Source organism: Gopherus evgoodei, chromosome 8 (genome assembly GCF_007399415.2).
Source record: "Gopherus evgoodei ecotype Sinaloan lineage chromosome 8, rGopEvg1_v1.p, whole genome shotgun sequence".
Classification (NCBI taxonomy): domain Eukaryota; kingdom Metazoa; phylum Chordata; order Testudines; family Testudinidae; genus Gopherus; species Gopherus evgoodei.
This window is the reverse complement of record NC_044329.1, coordinates 92,050,637-92,071,964: the sequence shown is the minus strand read 5'-3', so window position 1 is coordinate 92,071,964 and position 21,328 is coordinate 92,050,637. Positions and strand designations below refer to the sequence as shown.

The window sequence follows — 21,328 nt, the reverse complement described above, 5'->3', positions numbered from 1 at the left end:
CAGAGTATTCAAAATCAAATAATTTACTGTTTTCTTTAAAGTCCTTGAATCCAAATGTTGTTTCTTTTAACTCTCTGAAATACATTCTAATCATTTAACTTTCACCAAACATTGTTACAATCCTGTTCCTTCAGTCACGGTATTTGTGCCATTTGTTCTCATCAACTAGATAAATTTGTATTGTAGCATCTAGCTTTGAACAGCAAGGAGCCTGGAGCCCGGGTGGCACCTGATCCAGGAGCCAGGAGCCCAGGTAGCAGCTGGGCTCCCAGTGGGAAGCAGAGTGCCCAGGTGGCAGCCTGGCAAGGGGCAAGAACCAGAGAGCCTGGGCGGTAGCCTGGTGGGGGCTAGGGAGCTGGGTAGCAGCCTGGCTGGGAGTGGGGGGTCAGCAGGGCTCTCAGCGGGGAGCCAGGAGCCTAGACGGCAGCCCAGCCTGAAGTGGGCATCCTGGATGGCAGCCCAGCGGGGAGCCAGGAGCGGGGAGGACAGCCGGGTTCTAGCTAAAGCTCCCCACTCGCCCCAGTTTGACAGCCCGAGTTGTGAGCCGGGTGCGGGGTTCATAGCAGGAAGCCTAACAGTCTTTCTTTTCAGTTTCACGGTTCCCGCCGAGAGCTGTGAAATTGACAAGCATGACCGCCAACAGCCGATGTAAATAACAGTGTCTACATGAACACTGTCAAGTATCAGAAGGGTAGCCGTGTTAGTCTGGATCTGTAAAAGCAGCAAAGAATCCTGTGGCACCTTATAGACTAACAGACATTTTGGAGCATGAGCTTTCGTGGGTGAATACCCGCTTCATCAGATGCATGTAGCGGAAATTTCCAGGGGCAGGTATATATATGCAGGCAAGCTAGAGATAATGAGGTAGTTCGATCAGGGAGGATGAGGCCCTGTTCTAGCAGTTGAGGTGTGAAAACCAAGGGAGGAGAAACTGGTTTTGTAATTGGCAAGCCATTCACTGTGTTGCCCTAACTACACCGAGCTAATCCCTATGCCTCTTGTGAAAGTGGAATTATTATGCTGATGTAGTAGGCATCTGCATTGGTGGGAGCAAGGCTGTAGTGTAGACACTGACACAATTAAGTCAATGTAAGGCAGCTTACGTTGACCTAACTCTGTAGTGTAGACCAAGGAACAGAAAATCAAGCATTCCAAAAAAGTCACCTGTCTGATCAGACAACATTCATAACTTGACTTTGGAAATCCCAAACAAGAAGAAGAAAGAAGAACATACAGAAAGTTCAGAGGTACAAATAGAAACTTAACATGCTCTGTGCTTCAAACATTACAGTATATCACAGCTTGAGAATGCTACACACGTACTTTTTCAAGAAGACATTGGATGATAAGTTTGTATATTGGAGTGGAAACTGACTGATGCATTGACAAAATGTTATTAAATAATGGCCAGCTTTAATTTGTGTGTGTTTATTATATTGTATAGGAAATATAGTATATTTTTATATAGTGTATTTTTATACAAAATAGTATAAAGGAACTGTAACTGGTGTATCAAAATAATTTGAGGTCTTGAATATATTACAATAAATACGGAGTATATGTAAGAAACAAATATATATATTTGTTTAGCCAACATTGAGGAACTGACTAAACTAACTGATAAGGAATCTAAGGAATTTTGAGAAGGTATAACTACATGTAAGGCAAAAATGTTAAAATATCACTACAGAAGTATAATAGTACTCTCAAAGGACAATCCTCTCACTTATTTTTGCTTTCACTCATGTTACTAAAAGCAATTAATAAAGTATATATCTTATAAACCTATGAAAATAAGAGCAATAGTAATATAGTTTCATTTTTAATTAATGAAATTGTATTTTCGAATAGTGCATCTCTTTCCTTTCTTTCATCTTCTCACAAAGTCATTTAATTCGCTATTGATGGAATAACTTTGCCAACGAAGGCTGGGGGGACAGAGTCTCATAGTGCCTCAAGCCCCCTCCACGTTCTGTAGCAGAAGTGCTCAGCTACAAGTATACCTCCGGCAAGGCTCAACCCACCTCTCTTCCCTCAACATTCCCTCCATCACTCCTACTTATAAATGCCAATTTTTCCTCCCTCTCCCTTCTAACACCTCTCATTCTCTCCCTCTCTCTCTGCTACCAAGTCTTCTCCACCAAATGTTCATTCTTCTCCGTATGACCGATACTATCATCCCCTCTTCCCCCAACCTGTGTCCACCCATCCCAGAATGTCTTTTCTGAATCTATTGTCCCCCTAACTCATCTACCATCCACGTCTCTCACCAAAGCTGTGTTCCACACCAGCCTTCCTGATCCTTGAGGCTGGGTACCCCCCACAAGACAATCCCTCAGAGCCTACGTTCCATCAGAGTACCCCTTATGGCTGTGTTCCATCAGCTGCCTTCACCAAAGTCTCCCCTGAGGCTTGGCTCCCCCCCGTAACTCCTCTAGATAGTGTGTTTTCCACTATCTCCGTTCCCACCTTGTGTCCTTCACAAGGTCTCCATGGGCAGACTTCTCCTCACACCTGAACCATGTCCATGTCATGATGGGAAGGGAAGAGAAGGAGAGATACAGAGAATGATCCTTTTTCATATCTCCATTCTTTTCACTTAGCTGCCCTGTTCTGTGATTCCCTAATTTTAATTACCCCTCCATGGTTCAAGCCACTATCTCATTTCCCTTCTTCCTCTTTCTTGGTGTTTTCAGAGCATATCTGATAGCTGGTTAGTACAGAAAATCAGTCAGATTGAAGATGTCAGACGGTGCAGCATTTGGGCTCAGTTGCATATATGGAATCATAAAGCTTCTCAGGGAGGGAAGCAGCAACTGTCTGGTTGAATGTGAAAAACAAAGGGATAAATTGTGCTAAACGGTTCTGAGTGAAGTGAGAGATCATCAAGCAGTAGCAGCTGCTGGGTGAGTGATAATGAACGAATGGATGAGTCTAGAGCATTTCTGATGGGAGGTTGGGTTGTTGACTTAACAAGACAGTTTTATGGTTGAGCTGTGGACAAAGAATCTGATGCTGGAAATGACAGCTGAAAAAGAGGAGCCACATCCAGCTGGGAACAAATGAGAAGGCCCCCCCAACCATATATTACTTTACTTTTTAAATTAAATGGGTTCAATCTTAGAACAATCTAAGGACTCAATTTTAATTTATTTCAGTACTAGGAAGGCAAAAGGGCAGAGTCTCTAGGAAATCCATTGAGTTACTTTTCCCTTACTTTTCCTTATAAGCCCCTAAAATCAAAATGTTGTTGCCCCTTTTGACCCGAGCAGCAAGTCAAAGTTTGGGGTTCCGTTGGTGTACCAGTTGGGAGTAGAAATTGGTGGTAGTCAGATATTTCTTTATGCTGTTTTGTTTAGTTACAAAAATGTACGAAGTCGTCTGTCTCTGACTACAGAAGGAAAGAAATAGCACGAAACAGCTTCTTTTGCTCATAGCACCAGGAGCATTCTTTCCAGCCTGCACTCCTGACCCAAAAACCTTTCACCAGGCTTCATCCAGGGACAGCTATCATACTTTCAATAGCTCCGTTCTGTGTGTGCAGGCTCTCTCTCTCTCATTCCTTCTCAGTTTCTTTGTGTCCTGTCTTCCCATACACACACCTGCTCAAAACAATACTCAGCAAAAGCTCCTGGGTGGGTTCATGCACTCCCTTTTGTCTTATGCTTATAGTTATGTTAACTGAAGAGTGAATTCGCACCTATGAACCGCAACCCCATAACAAGGTTTCATCCAACTCATACAATATCAGAAACAACACTTAAAGGAGCACCATGGATGGCTAGAGTGGTGGACTAGGGGACCTGGGTTCTATTCCTGGCTCTGCCATTGATTCACTGTGTGACCTGGGGCAAGTCACTTGATCTCTCTGTGCCTCAGTTTCCTTATCTCTGTGTTGGGATAATAGCACCTACCTATGTTGGTAAAATTCTTTGAGATTATGTATGAAAAATAAATATGTAAATGCTCGGTATTATAAAACAAGGGTTTTATAAGTAGATCAAAGATGAGTCAGAATCTTTGGGGTTCTCTCAGACCATTCAAAGTTCTCTCTGCATTTTAACCCCAAATTTTCTTTACATTATTGTTTAAATTCTGTGAACTTAGTGATTTTTGATTTTCAAAATGTTTTTCAGTTTAATCCTAATATGAATTATTCTATTAAAGAGAGCTGCAAACTATGATTTCTAAAATAATCTTTCAAGTCATAATTAACCAAAAGTGTCAGAACACATATTTCAACCAATAAAAGCACATGTTTTGTTTAAAAACAGAAACAAATGACTTACTGGTCTAATTCTTTGCAGCATGGATTTTAGCAGCACACATCTTGTTTGCTCCTTGCATTATGCAGGAAACCTTTTGAAGTTCAGCCAGATTAGCATTTATTCTCAAAACACAGGGTTGATATTATTATTAGCCTAAATTCATAGAAAATTCTTTTGGAGCCAAGATTGCTTTTTGGTTCAGTGCACATGTAGGGACAGTTGATTTTGTAAAGATCTGTCCCATTGTAATCGGAGCAAATGCATGAGTAATACTTAATTCTTCAATAAGTGAGTAGTTTTTTTCTAAATTTTCATTAATTTCTACTTAAATTTTACATTTTTGTAATCTTTACTCCATCAAGAATGTGTGTGGCCTTAACACATCTCATAAGTTCTATCTAGCTCATCTGCATGTTCAGAATAAATACACTCTCATCATAATATTACTGCTTTGTTAATATATTTTATGAATAAGTAGAATTGTAGAGTGACAGTTTCAGCATGATTAGAATGATACTGTCTGTTCCTGGGTTTATGTAGTTCCATGTTCATGACAAATGGGGCTGTTTCTTCGTTGCCTTTTGCAAGTCCACCTTACTATAATTTTATTTTATACTTTGGTATTATTCTCTCTCTCTGTCTCAGGATTCCTTTGGACACCCTGCTAATGACATGAGGATAGCAGAACTTTGCCCTTCAATGGCTGAGGCTCCCTTGTACCAACCCAAACTTGTTCTTCTGGGTAAAGAAAAGAAAGGTACTACAGTATCTTGACTCCCAATAGTGTTCAGTGAAGGCATGTTTAATGCATGCAGCTAGACAGATGAGCTAGGAGTAATACATTGTGCTGGGATGTATTGGATACTACACTCTGATTTGCAGATATCTTACAAACATGTTTTTAAATATATGCATAATAACAGTTTGAACATTGATTTTTCCAGAATGTTTAGTTTCTGAATGCTCCAACCCCACATAATGCTTGTTCTATTTTATTTCAGAATCAACAGATGAATCTGAAGCAGATAAAATCCACTGTCTCAATAACAGTGTTTCCTCAGGCACTTACTCAGACTACTCACCTTCCCAAGCTTCCTCAGGGTCCTCTAATGCTCGTGTTAAAATGGGGTCCTTGCAAACAACTGCCAAAGAAGCAGTGAATAATTCTCTGTGGGGTAACAGGTGTGTATATGTTTACTGGGTCTGATTCTCTGGTGAAGTGGAGAGTCAGGTTCTCTGTTATATTTTCTAAAGTGAAATAACCACATACTGAAAGTGCATAGTATATTGCTATGCTCTAAGGTTTGCACACAATAAGCCTAGATGCTGAGCTGCAGCTGAGGAGTGCTTGGCACACTTTAGGATTGACAGAATGCTTGTAACCCCCAGCCCTCAGTTTGTCCTGAGAGGACCCCTGCACAAATAAGAAGCCTGAAAGCTGCTCTAATTTTCACTGGGTATCAACAGCCTCAAGGGGACTATTCTAGCAGCTGGAGATTGCCAGGGTGTAGGGATACCGAGTCACATCTTCTCTACCCCAGGAAACATAAAATAGAAAGTGCTGCAGCAGTTCTTTGCCACCAAAATGTGTCCTACACATGCGGAATCCTCCACAGGCAGGTTAAGCTTGCTTTATGGGGATGCCATTGCATTGCTGCAGAAGCACAAAGCTGTCCAACTGGACAAGAGGATCAGGGCCATCATGCACCAAATTTTCAGAAGCTTTGTTTTTCAGCCTGGAATTGTGTTAATTCCTGGATTTATGACAGCAAAGGATTTTATAGCTGAATTATTATGTGCAGAGTTACCCACTTTGCCGAAAAATAAGTTATATTACATATAAAAAAAATTAAAAATTATTTAAGTTGAAAAGCTAAGCCCTCAAAAGTTAGAAAATGCCAGATTTCGTGACAAAGCACTGGCATAATTTATATATATTGTAATATAATCCAAAGGGCTAGATATACATGAGAAAACATTAGGATGTTTTGTAAGAACTTCTTTCTGCTGATTGCTCACTTATTGTAAGAGAGGCCGGGATAGTTTTCATTGCATTTTATTTTTAATTTTTGCAGGCTTGCGCAGTCTTTTCCACAGCCTCTTGAGACAAAGCCATTACTCAGCCAACTAGAGTCTGCTTCAGTGGGAAATCTGCAGCAGCGCAATGATAGGCATCCAATGAGTGACACTTTTGCTGACAGCTGGAATGATGCCCCACACTATGATAACACAGGGTTTGTTGCAGAGGAGAGCACAGTGGAGAATCCTAGCACTAACCCTCTCTTATGCGCTAAATCTAGAAGCACATCTGCTCATGGACGCAGGCCTTTAATTAGACAAGACAGGATAGTTGGCATTCCCCTGGAACTTGAACAGCCTACACTCAGAGACACACCTGAATCAGAAGTGCCTCCTTCCAATCCTTGGCAGAATTGGACCAGAACTCCAAGTCCTTTTGAAGATAGGACAGCTTTTCCTTCTAAATTGGAGAGCACCCCCACCACCAGCCCTTTGCCCGAAAGGAAAGATCATATCAAAGAATCTCCTGAAGCAGCTAGCACTTTTTCTCCAGGAGTAACCTGGGAGTATCATGATTCAAATGCTAACAGAAGTCTTAGTAATGTCTTTTCACATATTCATTGCCGTCCAGAGTCTTCTAAAAGTGTTATTGCAATGAGCAAGAGTACAGAGAGGCTTTCCCCAATGATGAGAGATTTAAAAACTAGTAAATTTAAGAAGTCGCAAAGTATTGATGAGATAGACATTGGTACATATAAAGTTTATAATATTCCATTAGAAAACTATGCATCCCGTAATGACAATGCAGGAACCCATGAAAGACTAGATAAAATGATAGGGCAGGAGCATGGTATGTCTAGTATGTCTCGTAGCCAGTCTGTACCAATGCTAGATGATGAGTTGCTGAGTTATGGAAGTGTTAAGGTACAGCAGCAGCAAAAGCCTTCTGTTACCAAAAAAGTCTATCAGTTTGACCAAAGCTTCAATCCTCAAGGAACAGTGGAAGTTAAAGCAGAAAAGAGGATACCACCACCTTTTCAACACAATCCAGAATATATTCCCCAGCAGAGTAAAAACATTGCCAAGGATTTGGTTAGTCCAAGAGCCTATAGAGGCTATCCCCCCATGGAGCACATGTTTTCATTCTCTCAGCCTTCAGTTAATGAGGAGGCTGTTAATGCTCAGTTCTCAACCCAGGGATCAAGGTCAGGATTTTTGAGAAGAGCTGATTCATTGGCAAGCTCCACTGAAATGTCAATGTATAGAAGAGTAAGCGAACCTCACGAACTGCCTCAGAGTGATAGGTATAGCAGACCTCAGTATAGAGCAGCTATGGAACGCCAAAGCAGTATCTCAGTGTCTGAAACCCAGTTCCTCAAAAGAAATGGCAGGTATGAAGATGAACACCCTTCATATCAAGAAGTGAAAGCCCAGTCTGGAAGTTTTCCAGTTAAAAATCTTACACAAAGGAGGCCATTGTCTGCAAGAAGCTACAGTACAGAGAGTTATGGTACATCTCAGACTAGGCCAGTTTCAGCTCGGCCTACAATGGCAGCTCTATTGGAAAAGATACCATCGGACTATAACTTGGGTAACTATGGTGACAAGCCTTCAGATAACAGTGATATAAAGACAAGGCCTACCCCTGTGAAGGGAAATGAGAGCTGTGCTAAAATGCCTGCAGACTGGAGACAACAGCTACTTAGACATATAGAAGCTAGAAGGTTAGACAGGGTATGTTTGGCATTTCTCTGGAATTAATGCTCTAGTTTTATATTTTAATATTTCTAAGTATGTGCATGTACAGTGGTGAATATACAAATTTCTGATTCTGAGATTCCCTGTATTTGTGTTATGGGGAACTCATTTGTGAAAGATTTTGTTGACGTAAGATATATAATCAATTAGTATTGGGGGTTCTTGGGTAAATGATTTATGGAGGCTTATGTATAAAGTGTTTGGTACCAAAAAACCTGCTTCATTTATTATACTTCAGGACTGTCTGAAACACTACAACCATAATTTCTATCAAAGAACAGTATCAGCCATAGTAGAAGGTTCTGAAATGAAACTAGAAAGGACTGAATCTTAGTGGAAAAATCTCAACTCTCCTGTTTTTCAGTTTCCCAAAATGATATCACTAAACTTTTACCCGTACAATAAGTAGGAAGAATTTTAAAAACAAATTCAGAGAACAGAAATAAGATTGAGAGTAGATGATCTGGATGGAATTACCGTCAACGTAAATCTGTAGAAAATAAATCCATTCTGAGTCCATTAGTGCAGTTAGCCACAACAAGGTGTCTGGGATACCCAAGAAGGGCACCAGTGGCCAATGGTTTCAAATCCTAGCTTAGTTTGTTGCTATTGTAAATTTAATGAGCATAACTCTTGTATCCCACTGGTGTAAATTAATTGAATTATGCTACTAACCAAGATCAGAATCTTGCCCCATAATTTCAAAAATAATTTTAAAATTGTCTAGGGTAGTTTATGCAACATATCTCCGTATTAGGTAAAACAGTTCATAGCAGCAAAGGCAAAAAATTGTAAGGAAACTATTACAAAAACTTTTCCCTACTATTTTGAGTGAATGTATTTTAAAGCTGTATTTGTTTGACTTTTTTGTGTTCTCAGACTATTGGACACAGTCTTCTTCAGTTCCCCTGTGATTTTGAATGCCCTTCCTCCAGTAGTTTGTGGCCAGTAGTCATTTCCAACTCACTTCCTACTGAAGGATGCTAAACTGCAAACCTCGATGGAACTATGGGGGGTGAATGTAAACAAAAATGTTACAGCTCCCCTATAACCTTCATGGAAAAAATGTGAAAATTAATAATGGCTAGTGGGTGAGAATGCACTGCTGAAGAATGGCCAAACAAACAAAGAGCCTTAAAATGGCCTTTTTCTTCCCTCATATCGCCTTCATCAGCGTCCTCCTTTCTCCACCAGAAAAACTATTATACTATGTAGACTACTAATCTGGTTTAAAATGTAATTTTTACTTTAAAATATGAAGTTCCCAATTCAGCTTTGTCAGAGATGTATCTTCATGTATCATGGTGTATCTTTGGAAAAAATTGAAGAAACTTTTCAAAACTCGTTTAGATGGCAGTATAGGTACCAAGATTTTCAACTTTTGGTCTGAACTCCTCTTAAAAAGTAGAGTAAGGATCTGACTCTGGCTGTACTTCTAGGAAGTGCACAGCACAGTTTAGGGAGGAGGGACCAAATATGGCTTTATGCCACCCACCTTTGCATCTGTGACACTTCGGGTTCAACCCAGATCAGTAAGAGGTGTGTCACCACTTGCCTTGCAACTCTGGGTGCCTTAAGTGCTATGCTATGGTGGTTCACAGCCCTGACACCAACAGCCTGACCACAAGCATGCATGTCAGACCTTGGCTTCCACTGCTTAGTTACTGTTTTCCAAGTGACCCCAAAACCCTCCCTGTCCTGAATTTCCCCCAAACCATCTGCTCTGTAGTGTCCAGTCCTTCTGACTGTAGCACTCACAGATTCTTACTAAGTTTGTTGCTCTTTTAAAGAGACTATACTCTGCAGCTCATTAATCTAACTGGGGTTTGACAAACACTTATTTCAACCACAGAACAAGCTTATTCAATCAGAAAGAGAGAGATTTAAGTGAGGATATGGGGTAAAAATAGAAAGAGTTACCAAAAAACAAAAATCACAATATGCTTTATAATGGCTAAGATGTAGCTTAAGCTACAGTCTTCAGTGAGGAAACTACCTTATATAAGCTTCCTTTTTCAACAGTCAGTGAATAGCTCTTAGGATCCCCACAGAGTCCAAGGTGCTGGTTTTCCTCGTCTCCTCAGGTGAAGAATAACTTAGGGGTTTTCTGTTCCTCTCTTTATAGTACAGTAAACCTTTGAAAAGTATATCTCAAGGTTCATTAACCCTTCTATGAAGGGCAGGAAGGCTTCCTTGGGGTGCGGTCTCCATCTCGTGCTGATACCGTGATTGCTTTTTCCCCACTTGCACTCCTTGTGGCTTTGTTTGCCTGGCATGCAAATATGTTTTTGTCTTTGGTCACACCTTACTCAATTTAGATGAAATACACATGCAAGCAGACACAACCTCATTCCTTTGTCTGGGGGTGTGAGGGACTGTTTTATCAACTCCTTCTGATATGCCTGGTTTAAACACGTTTTAGTCATAACTCCAGAAAATCTGTGTAATCCCTTGTGGGTTGACAGTGCATACATCATGCAAAAATATTAATGATCAGTGAGTTATTCATTTTCCAGAGATGTATTAGGTGCCATCTTTTAAATATATATCATGACGAGTATTAGATGTAGTGAATATGTCCAGCCTCTCAGGAGTTGCTGACGCAGAGTAGTGAACCCCCAAGGGGCCTCTGTGTCACAGCATACTTCAGATTCTTGGCTGCTCTAGTGTCAAAAATGGTCCCCAGCGAGGGTGACCATATTTCCCAAAGGTAAAATGGGATACTATGTGGGGCTCGCCCAAGTCTCTCATCCAACCCCCCCAGGCAGAGCTGGTCTGAGCTGCTTGCCTGCGTTCCCTCCTGCATGCAGGGCTGTCCCAAGCCACCTGGCATCACAGCTCGCCTGAACCCCACTGTGTGGGTCTGGTGTTTGCCGCTCACTCCCCCAAGGGTTTCCAACCCTCCTGGATTGTCCTGGAGTCTCCAGGAATTAGACTAATCTTTAATTAAACATTATGTCATGTGATGAAACCTCCAGGAATACATCCAACCACAATTGGCAAGCCTACTCCTGCCTTCCCAAACATTCTTCCATGCCCCATTGGATAGGATGCACTTTGGGGGCAAAACTGGGCATTTGATCCAAAAATTAGGACACCCGGGATAGGGCTTAAAAAGGGGACTCTCCTGGCCAAAATGGGATGTATGGTTACCCTACCCCCAGCATAAATTGTATAGCTAACATACAGTAGCCTGTCTTGAATGATCTGTGTGCTGCAACATAGGCCATAATCTCCATAGTACCATGCATTATGGACCTGCCCCCTATAATGCCTCCTTTCCTTACCCTTGGCATCCCCATGTGCTGGAGATTGCAGGGAGGGCAGCATAAGGCCATGCAGGGAATTCTTCTGTGACCTCATAAGGTGCTTATTAAGCCCTACTGTGCTGCCACAGCCGGGAGACAGAAAATCTGTTCCTAAAGTTTCATAGCACCAAAGCTACCTCTGAAGCACAGCTGAGTGCCACATTGGCTAAGGAGAAACATTTAACGTTTCTCACTGATGTCTCACTGCTTGAACCCCTGATGGTCACATTTTAAAGGATAGTTGTGCATCCTTTGTCAGACAGGCCTGCAAGAAAAACAGGCACCCTAGCTGCTGTGAATTTTTACTTTCAAATGAAAGGTAAATTATCTACTTTCATAGTGGCTCAAGGACCTCCAAATCTTTGCAACCAGACTTAGACTTTATCTTTTATGTCTAACAGCCAACACTCTTCAAATAGCCAAATTTGTGGGAAATAACTTGTTTTCCCTCCATCCAGATTAGGATTCAGTACTCCCAGTTTAGTTTTGTAAGTAAATGTTCAATTTTAAAGCAAGGCCAATATTTGAAAAACACCAAAGCCAGGCTGGAAGAAGAAAGAAGGAGTTGCTGGGGGCTAGTGACTATAGGCCAAAGCAATATTGCCTTTAAAAATAAAATTAAACAAGGTAATTAAAAAAATTATACTGTTTTTCATCTTCCTTTTTTTTAAACCAATCTAACTTTACATAAAGGATGGCTGGAGAGTAGATTTGTTTTTTATATAAATGAAATGATTTTGTAATAAGGGTTCAAATTCTGCTCTCATTTACAGATGTGCAATAGAGGTATAATTTAATGCAGATATGGTCTGTGGTTGGTAATGTATCATTCATGACTTATTGGGGTTTCAAACATGACACCACTTTTTTTTTTTAAAAAAGTCAAACCAATGAAAACTACTAACTAGAGCTGGTCAGAAAATTGATTTTCCATCCCTCAAAACATTTTCAGATTGTGAAAAAAATTCACTCTGAATTGGGACATAAAGCCAAAATTTTTTGCAGAACAAAACTCGGGGGAAAAATTGTTTAGGGTCACTCAAAATGTTTTGTTTTGATATATATGAAGTTTTCAATTTTGATCCTCCTTTTATTTTTATAAAAATAAAGTAAATTTTAAATGAAAGGATGTTTTGAAATGAAAAATCAAAACTTTGTTCTGAAAATTTTGAAATAGGATGTTTTGACATTTTCAAAATGATTTCCAATTTTTAAATGAAATTTCACTGAAATCCATACAATTTCACAAAAAAATCAGTTTAATCAAAATAGTATTTTCTAAATGAAAACGATTTTAACAAAAATTTTCCAGTCAGTTCTACTTCTGACAATCACAAACAGAAGTCATATTAAAGTAAATAATTGATTGGTTGAGGTTTTGAAGACAGACTCATTATGACTTTTCTTCTCCAGCTTTGGGATGGTAGTGGCTTTCAGAAGTTCTTCACATATGACTCCATTGCCTGTAATATGCACTCTTCATTGAAAAACTAACTCAGAAGGCTTAACTCTTTTGATTTCCAGGAGTCCTTACCAAAAAAAAAGAAACAGAAAAAGAAAAAGAAACTGCTGATGGTTTTTTCAGAAGTGATATGGGTGTACTGTTGAAACCCTACCCTTTCAGTAATGCTCAGAGAGCACTGAAAGGCTCTGGATACTGTTTGGCAATAGTGTATTACAAATACATCATAGCTTTTTAAAGAGAGGGAAAAAAACATAAGTAAACTGTCAAAAGTGTATTCTAACCCTTACTGGTGTTTTTAGGAAGCAATATTAAACCTATAGCTTATTTAACTTGTAATGGTAGCATTGGATATGCACAATTACTGCTTTTCAGTGTGGAGATTATTGTTATACCCATTTAGCTGTAGAAAGATGAGCATGTTTATTTTCCATGCAAAATCTGGTACTGATGATATAATATTTCTATGCATGGTTTGACTATCCTGCAAAAAATACACTTTATAAGTATGGGCTTGTTTCATAAACCAAAGTGGCTTTGAAAAAGTGCTGTGCTTTAATGTGTAAATTATATGCATTTTTAAAATGTATCCAAATACATAATTTATGCTGGATCTTAACAACTCTGAAGTCAAGATATCCATTGCTATTCATGTACTAAAGAATGATGAATGTTAAAATAACATTAAGGCTTAAACAGGCAAACTTAAAAAATTTATCTTGAAGACTGAAACTTCTTCCCTACCTCCATTGCTATACTTGTGATATGTAAAATTACTCCTTGTTTGGAGACCACATAATATCTAATCAAAATGTGGTATCTTAAGGACAGAGGTTTCAGTCTAAATTTTGTATTTTTTGGATTTTGTTGGTTTAGGACACACTTCACAATTATTTTAAATATTTGTGTTTGGTGTAAAGAATACATTCATTCATATAAAGCATGCAGTGAAGATCCTGATTGATTAAATTAGGTTCATATTGATGAATGCAATTGAAAGTGATCTAATATATAGTAAATTTGCAGCATGCAGTCAGAAAGTGATACTGTGACCATAACGATACTTTGCACAAAATCAGTTTTATGGATCAATCTTTATGGAGATGTAGGAAGTATAACAAACTTCATGTTGAAGGTCTTTGCTCCAAATGAGAACATATTATGCTAACTGATTGAATCCTTAACCCAAACATATCAGGTTGCCTGTGCAGCTGGTTTGTAGCTGCTAATAAAGAAAATGGGCAGTAGTGGATCCAGCCAGCTGATCCTATTATGTGGAATTTTGGTCCATTTAGTCCATGCGTGCACAGACCCATTCACTGTGTGTCTGTCAGAACCAAAATCTTCTCTTGCACAAAGAGCTGCCTTGGGGATCAATTAAATAGCACACAAGATGGTACAGAGACCTCTTGTATGGGTTTTCTTGCTATTAACTTCCCTGGACTTCGGATACACAGATTTTTGGGAGTGTAGGGCATCCCTGACCCTATATCCGTAAAAGGATTTGTACCATAAAATATACCACAGTTTTCAGACTATAGGTATAAAAAAATATTTCATTTGCTATCAGTGTTATAGTCTTTTTATGGTATTCATTTTATGTATAACCAGTACTGTATGTGCTTTTATTCAACTGAGTGCATGCATCAAAAAGCTACTTCTTTCTTGGTATTGTTTGTTTGCCTAAACTAAAACCTGTGAAGTTAACCATGGTTGTGTGATACTTAATTCAATGAGCATGTGTGTTCATATCCTGTCACGTGGTTATTTCCTCTACTCAGACCGCTGCTTACAAACACTACACTGTTAACCTTGGCATGCTGCACTCTGGAGGTTTGTCAGCAATGCATGCAGGCAGAAGCATGACTTTAAACTTGCAGACTAGATCTAAATTTGAAAACCAAATTCAGCAAGAGCTACCTCTACCAAAAGTAAGTATGGGATAGTCAGTATATACCAACACCACAGAATAAATTAATACCCTTTGCTTTTTGCTGCTTTAGCTTTTCATGCTTGTATCCTGTAATCAGTCCAAAAAGCAAAGATACTAGTACCATAGTTTGCCTAGTTAATAACCTTGCTTTTTGGATTAACCAGCTCACATGGCTGTCATTGCTGCTTTGTGCTCTTGTGTTGCAGACGAATGTTATCCTGATTATATGTTCTGGGAATAGAGCTGGGATTATGTTTCATATTGTAGATATTTAATCCTAGAAATGGTACTACAGATTTTTTTTAAGAATGTATGTAGATTGCATCACAGGAGCCAAGGTTTTCCTCTTTCCACTAATTTATCTGTAACAGCACTGACATGCTTTGAGACCCTACTAGCTACAATTACAGTATTTTTAAATTTTGGTTTTAAGTGTTGGGGATATAGAAAAGCAAATGAGGGTTCTCAAACTTTTCTATTTCTGATGTCATACCTATTATTGATATATTTATGCATGTATATATGTATCATACACACGTATAAACATCTACTAATCTACATGGTTCATGAAAGAGAGAGTAGAATACTCTTCATTAAAATCTTGCCAAAATATTCATAGGATTATGTAGAAGGGACTGTAGTCTCAGTTTTAACACATGTGAGTAGTCTCACTGAAGTAAGGATAGGTCCTTGCAAGGAATAATTTTGACATAAAATTCCAAACTGTCTTATTATTTATGCATACGCATATGAAATCAGTGTGACTACTCACATGCTCTGACATTAGCCCATGTGGCTTAAGAGTTTTGCTGAACTGGAGTCTAACAGCCTGATCTAACTATTAATACATATAGTGTATTGTATTTCCCAGCCACTGAGCAAACCGGTATATTTCAACAGTACAAATACACACATTGTATTGCCAAGCTGCACCTAGTAACTTATCCTTTCACATTTGGTTAGTTTCTTATGCCCCTCACTCTCTGCTTATCCAGAGTGTTACAAACCTTCATATTTGTACTTGTACATCTCCAGTGTTGCACAATTAATGACAATTGGCATATTAATTGGTACTCACTTAGAAAAGGAGTTTTCCAGCATTTATCATATTTTTTTTCTTTCAAAGACTGTTGCTGTATCTTTGGGTGATATATTAATTCTTGTTCCAGGTCATTGCAAGGAATCACTTTGACATATCATTCCAGACAGCCTTAGTATTTTATGCATGTATATGTAAGAATGAGGTATCTCATATATCATGCACATCAAGAATTTTAGATCATATGCTATACTTGACTTTAATGCATTCAGGTCAATGGGGAGTTATATGTATGGATCTAGGTGATATATGACCCCACATGCATATTCATGTGACCAGCAACTAAGGACTCTCCAAGCTCTTACTCTAGTATTCCTTCTGTTAAGCACTCAATCACAATCAGCTACATGCCAGCATAAAATTTCATCTTAAAAAATGTGGAAGAATGATATTCTCTTACTATACAATTTGCAAAGCAAAGACAAAATTAGTACTGGTGTAATACTTTGAATTCCTAATACTGCTTATTTTTATTTCTTGATGTCTTCTAGAACATTTTGCATTTCTGGCTGCAAGACATAAATAACTCGGGAACTAAATATTAAACTATAAATCTTCCAATGGCACTGTGTAGATCTTTGAGAGGTATCTACTGGAAATTCTGGAATTGTCTGGAAGTGTGTTGTGGATTCAGACTGTTTTCACAGAAAATGTTGATTCGGTTTTTATTTAAAGAAGGGTAATACAATAGAATGTTTATAACTAAACATAAGTCGCTTGAAATTCTCACATTTCAGAATGCATATCTCACAGGGAAAAAGATTGCTTACATATATCAACTTTTTCTTTCTGAAAACTGAATGCCTGTGAGCAATCCACACCTATGGAGCCTGCAAATTTAATGACAGTGGCAGCTTTTGCTGTGTTCTCTCTGACTTGTTTAAGATTTTTTTTTTATCGTTATCCTGGTTATTAAAATAACCTTACTTCATTTTGCAGGTGTCTCCACATCTAGACAGAATGAAAAAAAACATATGTTTAAACATCTACAGTGTTTTACTGGATTCTTAATTTTCAATTCTACATTTGTCTACTTAAAAGCTTTGAAAGGGATACATTCTATATGAATGTAATTCCTGCTGACATTAATTGGAGTATATGTTGGTGGGAGAGCAAATTTTAACACATTTAAAACAATACTATGTTTAAGTTATTGATGTTCAGCTGGATCTGCTGTTTTGACTCTGAGAACTCAGGCAAGGGACAGAAACTCTAGAAGCAAAAGTATTCCTCCCATATGTAGGTGCATTAAAGGGAGGAGATGCAGCAGGAAGTTTGTCCCCACAGCACACTCACATACAATCTGGCTTCTAGTGCTATGAATCGAGGGGAAGCAGCTAGTGCTTTCAACAGAGAGCTAAGGGCCCAATAAATGGTGTGTTTTGGAGTAGGAGGAGAGGACCTGGGCCTCAGCCCCTTATATACCAGGATTGCTGTACTAGGGAGAATGCCTGTTATACCTATTGTGCAGTTATATAGCAAGAATCACTACATCAGTTGTTTACTCCAGGCCTTCTCCTCTCATTTACAGCAGCATAATTCCTTTGACTCCAAAGGAGTTACTGATTTCCGTTGGTGAAAGTAAGAAGGAATCATGTGCATTATGCTTTTCAAAGCTGTAATATATCCAGACAATACCACTTGGATGGTTTGTTCCTCTTCCTTCTCCCTAGTGTTGCTCAGACTCAAAAGAGCCATAATTAAGGCCTAACTGGCCAATGGCAGCTCCAAGAGTCAAAGAAAACAATTAGGGATGTGTTTATCTTTCTTAATCGGTTCTAATGCATCTACTATCACATTGAACTGTTGCTTCTTACTTTTTATCTAGATTTAGTAGGTATAAAACTTCTATTCATGTGCAGTTCATTCAGCCGCTGTCAAATGAATAACTTTATAAGCAGCCAAATTCATTTTCCTGTCAAAAACGAAAAGATCTATCATCACAGATTTTTCCCAATTCTTATACAGAAAACAGTAAATAACTGCCTCATTTTTATTTATTCTGCAGCTTTAAAAATAAAAAGGGCACCACATTCTCTGCAGTGAAAAAAGGAACTTCTTTCAGAAGAATGCCTTCAGTTTTAAAGTTCATATGATAATTATTTTTTACACTGTATGGATTGTTGCTTAGATGAACTTCAGTATCAAAAGCATATTATTCTCTCCCCTAGGAACAATCAAACAGTATGTTACTTTGTCAGAAAATATTGTCATATAGACACAGTCCTTTGAATACCATATAGCGCAGATTTGTTTTAAATGTTCTTATCAGTCTTACAAAGTAGGAGCAGCTCTGGGGATTTCAGTCCATGAGAGGCACTAGTGGAAATTAGTCACATCGCAAGAATGACACACTTGCTTTTCTCTGTGTGTTTTTATTCTCAAAATAGAGACTATGCGATGGCAGGTTTTTATTTCTAATATTGCTCACTGGAATAATCTCACAAGATACACGTCTTATTTTCATGACTCCAAGGGTATAGCAATCATGCAGTCTCATTCAGCCAAACTGAGAAACAGGGTAGGAGGCATTGGCAGTACTCAGATATCTAAAGGGTTTCCACAGAGGACAAAAAATTGGAAATAATCTGAAACAATGGCCTAGATTCTGAATTGCAGACAAGGAAAACAGTAGAGTGTGAGTGGTGTGGTAATGGCTCTAAGCAACTTTTGCATTCTGCTGATCCTTCTGGACACCAGGCCAGTTCCCGTCATAAACTAGAGTGGTTTAAAATCTGCTTTAATTGATGTTATCTGCTGATGGTCCCAAGGGTCTGTTACAATAGATGAGGGATCAGTCAAAGGTAATGGACTCTCAGCCATGCTCTCCTTCTCCTAGCCATGCATTTGTGCCAGCAGAAATATCATCAGAGGATCCTCCACATTGTAGAAATCCTCCTGTGGCTGGATCAGCCCTGTGATGGCAGGATTTTGAAAGGATTCAGACAAGAAAGTTATATTTATATGAATAAAAATTAATTAAGCCTAACTAAAAATATTAATAAATGGAAAATAAACTTAGATTAAGACAGAATAGGACACGAAGACCACAAAAATAACTGAAAAAGAGATGTGTAAAGTCACCAGTGAAGGAAAATGACCAGGATTAAATGTGTCGGGGGGAGAGAGTTGAACAGAAAAGAATAATAGAAGTATGTGTCTAGTTCAGGAAAGCACTTAAACATGTGCTTAAGTCTATCCTATTCAGGAAAGCACTTAAGGATGTGCCTAATTTTAAGCATGTGCTTAAGTCCCATTGACTTAAATGGAATTTAAATATATGCTTACGTGCTTTCCTGAACTGAGATCTGTAAGAGTAATGCAGAAGGTAACCCAAAGTATGACAACTATAACTTCAATATTGTCAGTATTAAATATAATCTTTTAAAGTATGCATTGTAAGCTTAACATTTCATATTTACATTATAGATGATGGTGAGATATTTATACATTCTTTCATGTACTTTACAATTTGAATGAACAGTTAGATGCTTTTAGATTGTGCAATTCTATAGCAAACTATTGTGTTAAATGTAATTTCAGAAAAATATTTACAGTTCTATTACTTCAGAATTTGAGTTAATTTTTCTCACTTCTCTCATTATTGCCAAGATAATTAATGAGCATCTAAAGTTCTCCAATTTAAAGTAAGGTCCATAGACAACAGTGCAGTCAAGACTGCAGCAGGTATATAGTTCTTACACATTAACATGATATAGGGATAAAACATAAAATGATTCCCATTACAGATGAAATGTTGTGCAATTGAACAAGGTGGATTTGGGGCAAAAGTAAGTGGTGGTTTTATACAGTGATATGTCAAGGCACTAAAGTATATCCTACCATTTTTACAATAGACCCCATCACAGCAGAGCAACATCCTAGACAACGGACAAGAAGATGTTTCTGCTAGTAGCCAATGGAATCCGTATCCACTTGGAAGGCGGGATGTACCACCAGAAACCATTACTAAAAAGGTAACCAATAGCAACATGACGATATAAAATCTGACACTTATGTACTGGCAGTTTTCGACTTCTCCCTCCAAAATCAGCAGCAACCCTCCTACACCAGTTGGCTTCACTGGACACAGAATAGGGGCAATACAATACACTTTTTCTTCAAGGCTTAAAACAGTTTGTAAATCAATAAGGGTCATATTTTCAATCCTAACCTGTTTTTTGAGCTCACTTATGCCAAGTTAACTTACTATGTTTGCAAAAGTGGGTTCATGTACCAGTAGTTCTGCATACACAAACTAGATAGCTGGGCAGATAACTGCACACTCTACCTGCACAAAATATTCAGATTCCTACATTCTTAGGGTACAGTAATTTAAAACTAAGTGTGAAGAAAGAGACCAACTTAAAGCTTGCTGAAAATTTGACCATTGGTGGTAAACTTGTTTATGAATATTCATAAAACTGAAGGACAAAGAATTTTAATAAACTAAAATTTTTTAAAAACCTCAAGTTTAAAAAGATCTAACTGTAAAAACAGTAGTGATAATTAAATTGTTGATCTACACATGTGCTGGTTCTGATCTCTCCACTAGTCATAGAAGTGAGCAGAGGAAGTGAGTAAAAATGGTGTAAGTGAATCAGAGTCAGGTCCAAAGACATAATGAATATATTTGCAAATGCTGCACTTCAAATACTTTTTAAGTATTGATAAGGTAAATATTTTCCTACTGACTTCAGATTTTTTCATTCAACGCAGTCTCAGAAGCAGCAGTCTTTGCCATTACAAAAATTACACAATGAGAAGGGGTCATTTATAAATGTGCAGGAGAATTACTCAAGTAGAACATCAGGACCAGATGCAATAGAAGTCACTTTGCTCAGTGCAGCCCAGGGACTGTTCCCTCCTGGCACCCCCAGGAACATAAATCATTGCAAGAGACAAAGGGCGGTCGAAGGCAGATGGGGCCCTGGCCTTCCATTTGTGGAAATGGGCACTGAGAATGGGCTGAACCACTCAAAGGGATTGTGTAGTGCACAAGGAGCTGGGAGAAGGATTGTGCTTCCTGAGAGGAGTTACACCTGATTTTGTCCAGTATACTTGAGATCAAGATTAGACTCATCATCTCAAACAATATATGATATGTATTTGTACATTATTGTGATAAGAAACTGCAAAGTCAAATCCGTATTAGACATTTCAATATCCTGCTGTATAGATGTGGTATGTTAAAAATATTACACAATGCATCAGAATCTGTTTAACTCATTGGCACTATCCATTGTTGTAGCCATCATCATCAGTTTTAATTGCATTGGCAATAACGGACTCCCAGCTTCAAATAATTAACTTTTATGATGGCTGTTAAAATAATATATAGAATACAAATGAAATCAAGGGAAAACATTCCACACAATAGAGATGTTTTTTCAGCAGAATTTGTGATTCTTGTTTCTAAGAAAAGGATTTTATTTTCAACTTATCAGAAACCACGCTATAAAGGCACAAGAAGCATTGATA

At 38.4% G+C, this 21,328-nt stretch overlaps 1 protein-coding gene across 13 annotated transcripts in view; it reads left to right on the top strand.

Annotated features, from left to right (window-relative positions):
- The window catches only part of LRRC7 (leucine rich repeat containing 7), a 369,343-nt gene that overhangs the window by 294,019 nt on the left and 53,996 nt on the right, over nt 1–21,328 (top strand). For 12 of the 13 annotated variants that reach the window (XM_030571824.1, XM_030571822.1, XM_030571820.1 and 9 more), the window contains 4 exons: nt 4,914–5,025; nt 5,270–5,450; nt 6,344–8,021; nt 19,705–19,824. In XM_030571824.1, coding sequence (XP_030427684.1) covers nt 4,914–5,025; nt 5,270–5,450; nt 6,344–8,021; nt 19,705–19,824 — 2,091 coding nt within the window. Of the gene's footprint in view, nt 1–4,913; nt 5,026–5,269; nt 5,451–6,343; nt 8,022–14,596; nt 14,747–19,704; nt 19,825–21,328 lie in introns of all 13 variants that reach the window. The other variant, XM_030571833.1, reaches the window with a different exon arrangement.